This window comes from Camellia sinensis, chromosome 3, assembly GCF_055761805.1.
Source record: "Camellia sinensis isolate YWXY chromosome 3, ASM5576180v1, whole genome shotgun sequence".
Classification (NCBI taxonomy): Eukaryota; Viridiplantae; Streptophyta; class Magnoliopsida; order Ericales; family Theaceae; genus Camellia; species Camellia sinensis.
This window is the reverse complement of record NC_138963.1, coordinates 223,488,880-223,499,840: the sequence shown is the minus strand read 5'-3', so window position 1 is coordinate 223,499,840 and position 10,961 is coordinate 223,488,880. Positions and strand designations below refer to the sequence as shown.

At 33.1% G+C, this 10,961-nt stretch overlaps 1 protein-coding gene across 14 annotated transcripts; it reads left to right on the top strand.

Annotated features, from left to right (window-relative positions):
• The first annotated feature begins 666 nt into the window (after positions 1 to 666).
• On the top strand, positions 667 to 10,581 carry LOC145823128 (uncharacterized). Of its 14 annotated transcripts, none has more exons than XM_082922359.1 (15): positions 676 to 928; positions 1,858 to 1,985; positions 2,072 to 2,185; positions 3,664 to 4,149; positions 6,203 to 6,238; positions 6,326 to 6,436; positions 6,633 to 6,811; positions 6,878 to 7,121; positions 7,343 to 7,527; positions 7,608 to 7,697; positions 7,772 to 7,858; positions 7,934 to 8,253; positions 8,347 to 8,391; positions 9,065 to 9,387; positions 10,220 to 10,581. In XM_082922359.1, exons 5-8 carry the CDS (start codon positions 6,210 to 6,212, stop codon positions 6,928 to 6,930), a joined length of 372 nt encoding a protein of 123 aa, XP_082778485.1. In that variant the 5' UTR covers positions 676 to 928; positions 1,858 to 1,985; positions 2,072 to 2,185; positions 3,664 to 4,149; positions 6,203 to 6,209; the 3' UTR covers positions 6,931 to 7,121; positions 7,343 to 7,527; positions 7,608 to 7,697; positions 7,772 to 7,858; positions 7,934 to 8,253; positions 8,347 to 8,391; positions 9,065 to 9,387; positions 10,220 to 10,581. The 14 variants fall into 14 exon arrangements, with proteins under 14 accessions (XP_082778483.1, XP_082778490.1, XP_082778489.1 ...); XM_082922358.1 differs by having other exon boundaries at positions 9,065 to 9,470; XM_082922364.1 differs by lacking the exon at positions 9,065 to 9,387 and having other exon boundaries at positions 673 to 928; positions 6,633 to 6,702; positions 6,895 to 7,121.
• Positions 10,582 to 10,961: the final 380 nt, after the last annotated feature.

Here is a 10,961-nt window from a genome sequence, read left to right as displayed (position 1 = left end):
TGCCTCCGTTTGGGAAGTGGGTTGACTTTTTGACTTTTTGGCTTTTTTAGCTATTTTAGCCTGGGCTTAAAAACTTGGTTTGGGAAGGGCTTTTTGGCTTTTTTGAGTTTTTTTGTGAGAAAAGAATGTAATGATTATGGATTGGATGTGATGTTTTGTTTGTTATGGCTAAAATAGCCTATTTTGTTTTTTGTGGCTAAAATAGTCAAAAAAGCCTGCAAACCCACTTGCCAAACACAGGCTAATGATTAGGTAAATGTCACGTTAAATATTGAGTTGACTTGCTTCTAGCTCACTTCTAATGTTTAGTTGATTACCCCAAAGTCAATCATAATCAATTTTTAAGAAAGAGTTATGACATAAGATAATTTATAATTTTGAGTAGACAATTTTTTAGACTTTACACAATAAGAAAAAATTAGTATATTAACAAATGTAATTTATTACTATCATATGTTAAATTAAAATTACGAAATTTATAAGACAAAATGTATTTATATTTTATTGTAAATTGTAATTTTTTCTTTAAATTTTACCAATTAAATTATGACATGTTATTTTTTTTATAAAGAACTTATAATACAATTAATGATATCAGAATAAAAACCTTCTCTTTTTGCGACTGATTATTTGACCGTCGCAAAAAATAATATTTACCCTTGATAATTTTTTCTTTTGTTTATTTTTCCCTTTTCTTATACCTATGCCCTAACCCTTTTCACTCTCACACTCCCGACTGATTTCCCTCAAATCTGATTTCGCTCACTCGATTATCTAAAGAAGAGACCATGGTCGTGATGAAGAATCTGATTTCCCTTGATCGTAAAATCTGATTTCGCTTACTCGATCGTCTGAAGGAATTGGTTGTGATCGATTCTCAAGAACTATGGGATTGCTTGTGATCGATTTTACTCTATAGATCACCACGGTATGAACTCTCTCTCTCTCTCTCTCGACTCAGTGAGTATCTTCAAATCATTCATTCAATCTAACTCTATTTCTCACTGTAATTCGATCATTGTAATTCATTCTCACTGTAATTCATTCAATCGTTTATAAAGTCTACCTAAAATATGAGGATGTTTCTTGGTATTTGAAGGTGAATTCTAGTTTAGATCATGGAGCATTCTCCCTCAAATGTTTACTCTCTCTAGTTCCTTTAGGTCATGTTTTGGAGAGGGCTTCATTTTCTAGGTTTTGTTTGTTGTAATCCTGTTCTTTAACAACAAAGCCTATAAAGATTGTGCCGGAATATTCACTACAGCTATAGGTTGTCTATGTTGCTTAATCGATTCTTCATCTGTGGCTATCATAGAACTGATAGGATCTTTTCTCTCCTTTTGTAGTGTTTTTATTAATTCTTATCCTTGGTTAGTGTGGATTCCATCTTATTTTCAAATACTGTTTTGCTCTGTAACTTTGATGTTCATGCCAAAGTACTTTTAGTAATAACCATGTCGGACTCATAATACATGGATGTTTTAATTAGTGTTGCCATACAATTCTCTTATTCTCATCTTCTTGAGAAGATATCATATCTGATGCACAATGAAATGAACTTGATTCTAAACTCTTTTTCTTGTTACTTCCCTGACTTGGTTGATAGTTACAGATTAGTTTCATAGAAAAGGTACACCTCAATTTCTTGAACTAATGACTTACGCATGCTATATGGCATTGTCCTTTCCCCCATCTTTCTTCTAATTTGAATTCTATGCTTGACCTGTTTATATGAAGAATCTACTGCTAAAATTAAGTCATGAGAATTGTCGTTTCTTCAAATTCCAGCTGATGCTTTGTCTTCGTTGGGATTCCTTTATAACTTATGCTATCATGAATCTTTTTTTGGAATCAAAGGGATTAATAAAGAGGCTGATCATCTACAAGATGTCCCTAATCCTTACATACAAATCAAAGGGATTAATAAAGAGGCTGTAGCTGCTGCTGGTTCACCACTTAAGCTAGATGGTTCATATACTACAAAGGTTTTGCCTCTGTTTATGCATCTTTGAGTCCATTATGTCTTAATATGGCCTGAATTGATGGCTCACTTTTATACTATCCTTGTCAGAGTTACCTTCAAATAATTCTGGAAAGATTACCTCCGCCAGAAAGGAGTTCTAGTGGGATTCATACTCAGCAAGCTTCAAGATTATAGGAACTTGTGGAATTTATACAATCTCAAGTACATAACAAGCATCTGCTTTCTAGAATCCTAAAACATTCTTGATATTCAAAATGCATAGATGTCTAGAATCTGATAGTATGAAAAAGTTTTGAATTTCGTTTATGACCCAAGAAATCTACGAATCCAGGAAAACCAAAACCTTCTTCAATTCCCGATGATCACTAGCACCTGTAACAGAGATCCTTGTTTTCTTATACATTTGTTAGATAGTTTGTGTTGTTTGACAGTCCCATACTTGTTTGACTCCTTGTTTGAGTAAAAATGTCAAGATATATGATCATGGTTCATAAAATGTGAAAATTATAACATTGTCCAATAGATCCATGTGTTAGATACCTTGAATCTTGATAAATATTAAGTACTAATTACTAGATCTCGAATTACCCACATTTTGGAGTAAATGTATTATATAACCTTTTGTAACCATTTGGAGGCAACTACCTAAACCTTATGCTCTTTTTGGATGTGCATTTTTTATTTTTCTTATGTGTTTATTCCTTTCTATATTTTGTGTTCCATCAATCTTAATGAAGTATTACATATCACAACACCATATTGATGAAGGATGGATACACCATTTCTTTTCTTACTTCATTTTCTGAAGAAAAGTTTACTCATTTTTTGCACTTGGACCCCAATAACCTCTCATAAATTATTCATTGAAATAGAAGGAAGTGGTAGTCTCTTTCTACCTTTAAATCATTTCACATGAAAACTTCATTCAAATGATATGATAGATCTTCATGGTAAAGTGTACCATTATTTTGAAATTTAACATCTCTTAATCAAATAATTGGTTTCTTTGTCAAACGCTTTTCCAATCAAAAATCATAGAAACTATTAGTTGATGTAAACCTAAAGCTCTAATTATGATTTTAGAGACCTTTTGAAAGAAATTTTTTTGATAAACCCAGACCCATGTCCCCCATTTCTTCTACTACAACTTTTATTTTGAATCGTTCATGTTTTTTTTTTTCAATTTCACCATCATTTTCTTGTCACTTTCTCATCAACATCATTTGTCATCTCCACCTCACTAATTTCTTGAATTAATTTGGAGAAACAGGGCATTACTCTAAATTGGGTGAAAAACTTATCACCCTCTTTCCAAAATTTCTTGATTCTAAGTAAATATTATATATGTGCCAAACAGTCTTCTAACCCAACAACATCAACTTCCTACTTCTCACGTATGAGAGGTTAAGGGTTCGACTTTCGTTAGAGACAAGGCTGTGTGGCACCATTCTTTGAACTTATATTTGTACCATTTGCCACTTGTTGCAATCGCTACTTCACATATATCATATATGCATCTTCTAAGAGAATAAACCAATCAATTGTGAATATTTTTGCATATAATATTCCTAATCAATCCTGTTAGGTTTTATTCTTGGCAATTCTGTTTGACAAAACTCCTTTTAGAGAAGTTTGTGATGCTAATGCTTTCAAGATTGCCACTTCGCTGATTATGACAGGGATCGAGCTGTTTTGGTCGCCTGTAAAAGTACTGAGATGTGTGATTTCGCGCTTGAGCGGGTTCTCTAGCGCTCGAGTGGACCTCTGTTACATCACACGCATATTTTGCTGAAGCCGCTCGAGCGGGCTGTTGGGCGCTCGAGCAGAGATCGCAGGACATATTCTATAAATTCGCGTGTTGGGTCAGATTTTAGTATTACTACTCCAGATCTTCTTTTTGGTTCTTAAGGTTTATATCTGGGGATATTTTATTAGTTTTCTTTGATGTTTTATTGAGTATTCAACTAATGGTTTAAAGAGAGTACATCAAAGGTTTTGTTTGTTATACACAAGAGAGAGAGAGTTGTTCTTCGGTGAATTCTGAAGAATTCGAGCCTAAAACTTCGGTGGATTCTGGAGTGGCTCATCGTAAAGACAATTCCGAGGTGAAGACGGGGTTGGAAGAGGCACATAGAGGTTGGTTCAATTAGGCGTGGATTCGCTAGGTAATTGAGAGTATACCTGTGTAATTCCTTTAAATCTTTTTAGTGGATTGTTTTGTGGCTGTTGCCCATGGTTTTTTAATCACAGTTAGAGGTGTCCAATTGTGGTTTTTTTCACGTTAAAATCGTTGTGTTGATTTGTCTTGATTGTTTGATTGAGATTGTTATATACTGCTTAAAATTGTTACATAATCACAAATCAATATCTAGGGGATTTCTAGTTTTTGTCAAATCCAAAGTTATACTTACCAGATGCACATGAGCCATGGCCCATGGCCCATGTAATAGTATTAGCAATTGCATTTTCTCTGTTGAACTTGTGCCATCAAGGATACCTGTGGAAAGTGTGGTAGTGACAAAAATAAATAAAGAAATAAAAATTGCATGATTTTCCGGGACCTACGGTGAATTGTAAATTTATATCTCTAATATCATATTCCTAAAAGTAAGAAAAATTTAACAATGATTTGTATAACTTTGGACAAAACAATGATTCATTATAAATAAATAATAATATCTCAGCTACACATTGCATTTTTTATATTCTTTTTGTATTCTAGTTCTAGGTACTTGGCATTATTAAGAAAAATTTGACTCATATTTGTTAGGTAATTGAGAGACAAAACATGACTCACTTAATGTGCTTTGGAATTTCTCAATTTATTTACAATACCACATAGATAATATCACATAATATTTCATAACTTTTTAATAATTTTTCAATGCACAATAACAGATGCATCAAAAATGTGTAGTAAAGACAGTTGGGTAATGTTCTTAAGGTCTATTGATTCAAGAATGAATATTGGAAGTAAATTTTTCCCCTAACCTTGTTGATTCATAATGAATACTGAGAATAAAAACTTAACAACGATTGATTCAAAACGAATGCTCAAGATTGAAAGAAGAATAAAACTTGAAATTGCATTAATTCTTAAAATTTCGGATAGACAATAATTATTTATAATGAAAAGCATATCTAGTAATAATAGAAAATAATCGAAATTGACAGTCTTAACTAGGTAGATATAAATAAGGGAACACTAACCAAATTACTAAAAATGAAAATATCAAAACTAAATATAGAAACTACTGATTTTATGCAGCTATGATGAAGGTAGAGTCAACTGAATTGAATTCTAACTTTATAATGAGAGTAATTAAAGTTGTAAAACATTTTAAAAAGAAAAAATCTCAATATTGATGGTCTAAACAATAAAATTCACCCGAAATCGACTTATCCATGACAAAAAGTAAATATATCTTGTTCAAAACGACATTTTCACATCAGCCGACCAAATTTTGAGTACATGCAGTTGATTCTTATTAGATCTTGTGCAATATAGAAATTATGTTGTCATGTTCAAATATTGCATGGCCAAATAAGTTGCATCATAAATAAACTTTTACTTATTGCAGCACGTGAACAATAAGAAAAGAAATGAAATGATTATATAAATTAAGAGAGAAAAAAAAAAGAAAAAAAAGAAGAGAAAATAAAAGAAAAGATAATGATTTATTTCATATGTTGTTTGGTTAAATTACATAAAATAAAAAGAAAAGAGAAGAATTGTTTTAGTTGTGCCAATGAGTCATGGAATGTTATTGTGATACTTTGCTAACTCATTCTTTTTATGAATGTGTACAAAAACAGTTAGAGAAATAGAAACATGGACAAGAATTGAATTAATTTGCCAAATCGGATGTCAGTTGATTACGTGAATGGGATTGATAACTTCCTGAGATTTGCATACAGCAATAGAGATGGAAGTTCATCGATTAGTTGTCTGTATCGATTTTGTAGTAATCGATACAATTTTTCACAAGAGGTTGTAAGGGAGCATCTTATTTCCAATGGGTTTCTAAAAAAGTACAAAAATTGGATTCATCATGGGGAATCCTATGTTCATTTACATGGTAACCAAGAAAACCAAACATTAATGGTGGATTCAGGGACTAGAGATGATGTACACATGACATTAATGGTGGATTCAAAATGTACACATGACACGGTGGGACTTTTGGTAGTTTATTTATTTATTTATTTACTTGACAGGTCCTAAATGAAATTGGAGTTGATGTTGCCTCTCAGGTCAGTATTCGTAGGAGTATTTTATGAATTTATCTTGTTAGTTGATGTTATTTTTAATGTATTAAATTTAACTTGCACTCTTGACAGTTATCAACATCACCCAAACGAAGAATTGCTAACAAGACGACTGAGGATGCTAAGAGGAAAAGGAAGACCTTTAAGGCCCCTTGGACTATGGATGAGGCTTTACATCTACAAGTAAGTTCCTCGTTACCTCACACTATGGATGGAGAATCTTCTCCATATGTTTCGAGGTAAACTTTACTGCTAAAGTTCTATTTGTTATGAAATTGATTTGTATCATTTGTTTATATTTACATCTTGTGTTATATTATAAGTAAATTGATATCTATATTTCTTGTGTATTAACCTTTTCATATTTCTTTCATTTTAGGATGAAGCGGACGAGGAAGAAGAAGACCTTTAAGGCCCCTTGCATTAGGGATGAGGCTTTACGTGTGCAGGCAAGTCCCTCGCTAACTCGCGTTATGGATGGAGCATCTTCTGCATCCCTTTCATCTCCACATATAGTATTAGCTACCTTTACAACAGCTTCCTCACAGCCATCATTAGGTTTGTTTGCATTTTATTTTCTATTTTAATTAATGTATTGTTTTGTTTATGTTTAAGATTTTTCAGGTCCAACGATTTTTCAGGTACACGACAAGGTCGAGGATTTGCCTAAGGAATAAAGGAATGGGATATAGGCATTAAGATCCAAGTAAAATTTGTTGATAAGTTTCAACCGGTGAAGGGTGGTGGCAAAAAGTTGAAGAGACAATTGGGGTTGATCATGTGCAGCAGACATAGAGTTCCACTTACATATCTCAATTGGAATGTGATGCATGTTGATATAAAGGAGAATATTTGGCATGAGGTGAAGGTATGATACTCTGAAATATCTAATAATTCAATTTATTGATAGCCCCAACATACATGTTTATTATAATTTTAGGAACTTATAATTTCAGGCATTTCTTAGGTTTCTATGGATCCTCCAACATGTCCTCTTCTCTAATTTTCAGTTGAGGATATTATTCTGCAATCTATAAGACACAATTTTTTTAATTTGTGCTTTGTATGACAACTTGGTATACTGTCCAGATGAATTCAAGGAGGTTTGTATGCGACTTTGTAAGACATCGTGGAAAGATCATAAAAGCAAGACAAAGTCCAAGTATTGGGTTCCATTCAAGAATGATCCGAACATTACTTCTAGAGTACCTACTAACATAGTGCTAACCTAGTGAAGGAAACTTGTGCAATATTGGACGAGTAAAGAAATACAGGTATAAGTATTCTTTATAAAATTTTAATTAATGTTTTAATGATAAATAACTAATGTTTGATATTCTAACCAATGCCATAGGCGATTGCTAGGAAGAATTCTTTTAATCGGGGATTTCGTGGGCCTCCACATACAACCGGAAGGACATCTTTCTCAGATATTCGTTTCAATGTATTGATCTAGTGTTACACTTACGACTTATTAAGTTATGAAGACTTGAGCTCCTAACTTGAAAAAAAATGTAGATGACACATAAAGGGGAGCGAATAGATAAGATGAGTCTTTGGAAGAGGGCACACAACCTGAATGATCCCGATGTGGTGGCAATTGTGGTATGTCTATGGTTTAAAAGTTTCTACACATATTTTGCTTTTTACAAACATTATCCCTATGTTTTCAAAATGTAGGAGGAATACAATGCGCATCTTTGGAAAGTTCCTAAGGAGCAACATACGATTGAGTATTGCGATGGGATTTACCATAAAATTGTTGAGAATGATGGACATGGGTATTGCAAGACTTATGGGAGAGGAGTGCCCTGGAGTGCGGTGTATGCGCGAGGTAGGGCCCATCCCAATCATCAACAACCCCTTCATTTATTGATGAGATCACACGACGTGTGACACAAGACGTTGAGTCTAGGTTCACTACAATGATCGAGAACTTGACGGCACGTGTTTTGTTCTTGGAGTCACAGGGTGTGGCTGGGAGTATGAGCTTGAGAGAGGTGCAATACTTACAAATTAATGAATTTTACGTTTTATCAAATTTATATATATACATATGGAAATTATTAACACATTGTACTAACATATTATAGGTGCCGGATGCATCAAGTGGGCAACAAGCTTCAAAAGAAAATGAGGTGCTTCTCTAACTTTATTAGTTCATTTGATTAATAGAAATATTGTTACAATTGACTATAGGATTGGTCTCTAGATTAAGTCGTCGGTCTATATACAAAATTATCAAATATATATATAAATTTGGATATTTTGGTTTAGTTGAGATGCATTTTCTATTATGGAATTCAAAACAGCAGATTGTTTCGCTTATTTTATTATTTTAAAGAGGCTTTAGTATCATCAAAGACCACGGACTACTAATTAAACTGTGAAAAGATAATGTCTATCATGGATGTGGATCAAAGTCAGATATTTGAATTTTATATTTGAATAATCATTATATTGATGATGTAGGAATGTCAGATTCTAGACTTTTTTAGTTCGTACTTAGGCTTTGGTATAGTGTGCCTAGGAATTTAAACTTTTGGCTCTAGAACAATGAGAGGGAATTTAAACTTGGTGACCAAAGAAACCTGAAAGCTAGTCAATGCTTGGTTTTGTGAAACTCCACTAGATCTTTTAAATCTGACCCTAACAACATTCCATTAAATTGAAGCTGAGAACCCAATTCTAAGCTCTGAAGGACTTGAATTAATGTTGGACCATAACAGATATATTAACTCATGTTATGACAATTTTTTAAGTAGTTTCTAATCCTTGATGTGTTCTACTAATTGTTTGCTCATCTTTCAGCCTTTAAAATTATGAACATTGGACTGCAGTATGATGTAGAAGATGTGAAGAGGGGCGATAGTTTTGTAATTACCAATGCCATATCTACAAATACAATGGACATTTTCAAGCTAGGTTTGTAATAACATATTTCAATCCAGAAAGAAGTGAAGAGGGGAGATGGAAGTTGGTAACTTGAATCCTGTTAGAAAGATTTTGCCTCATCGAATTAAGTACAAGTGATGTTTAGGATTTCCCTCTGGGAGTGATACAGCCACCATCTTTCATGTCTCAACTTATGAGGAAGAAAGCACTAATGAGTTTATTTCCTGACGTTATTTTAGGTGATGCAAACTTTGGTCCTTCTAAAATGATAGACTTCAATTTAAGTCGATAAATGCATGGGCGTGCAGGTAGCAACATTGAGGTGAAAGAATGTAGTTTTCGTTTGTTTTGCTTTGATAGACATCCTTTACACACGTGTGATGACCCTTAGACACTATTATATAGTTTTCCTTTACGTCTAAGAAAACCCTTCAAGTATGGTCCCATGATTGTGAATTGGCCAGATTAGCTATAGTTATTAGTGGTCAAATGACTTTTATTGGGCATGACTTCAATTTGACTTTTCATTCTGTCAAGAACTTGTTTCTCTTGCCAAACAACAGAACAAATAATGCTGTGTGGCATGTGCAATGCATGTAGGTTGGATTGTCATGGTACTGTGATTTACACTGTTCAATATGGAATTGAATAGCTTTTCTCCTCTGAACATTGAAAGCCAAATATTTTGATCATGGTTTGTTGTTTTAGAACTTCTGGAATAGATATAACAGATATAATAACTGGCCTGTTAAACCCATTCAACATGGTGCGACCATGTGAAATCCAGTTAATTTAATGTGAATTTGAGCTTCCAAAAGCTTTGCTAACCACCCAATCTAGAGTATTTGTATTAAGATGTTTTGGCCTCAAATATTTCCGTAACATCATCTGTTTTTTTTGTCAGGGTTTTTGTTATGAAAAATCATAATGACAAATCTATGCTTTGTAACCATTTTGATGTATACGATCATTTTTTGATTATTGTAAAACTAAATAATATTAAAGGCACCTCATTTAGTATAGGTTCTGAAATTGTCTTTTATTTTTTGCTTGTTGCATTAATTACTGCAGATAAAGAAATGGAATGAGCAGCGGGAGAATGGGATTTTCACAGGGCCTCTTTAATCGAACATCGTCACTTGGCATGGAGTTTTTCAAATAGAATTTTGTGCTTTGTTTGAAACTAGTTATTTGGTTTTATTTGAAACTTAATGGATTAATTAGGCTCCTGAGACACTCTTCTTGAACATTCAGTTACTTGAGAGCTCGGAAGGGGCATGGTGTGTTTCTTTTTTTTCTTCTTTTTTTTCTTTCTGTTATTTTTTCATTTTCAATGTTTTTTATATTGCCAACTCCCATTTCACCTCTTGAACGAACGTTACATTGTTATGTTTCTTGTTGGTACTTAATGGATATTGTTTTGGCCATGGCTATTCCCAGAGTGTTTAACGTTACACACTTCTTTTTCTTTTTTTTTGCGATGGTAACAAGATGGTCACTAATACATTATAGGCATTTTTAAACTTTTTGCGACAGTAAAACATCAGTTGCCATAAGTAGGTTAGGCAATTGCAAATAGTTTGCGACTGTTGTTTTGCGGATGCAAAAAATATTTGCCATCCCCACATTCACGACCCTCATTTGTTGTCGCATGGACCGTCGCAAAAGATTTTTTGTGATTGTATTTCTATTATTTGTGGCGGTTTGTAGCAGTCACAAAAAATAGTTTTTTTTAGTAGTGTGTGTAACTCTAATAAAAATAAATAAATTTTAATTGATTGTAAACTATTTTTACTATATATTTTAATTTAAA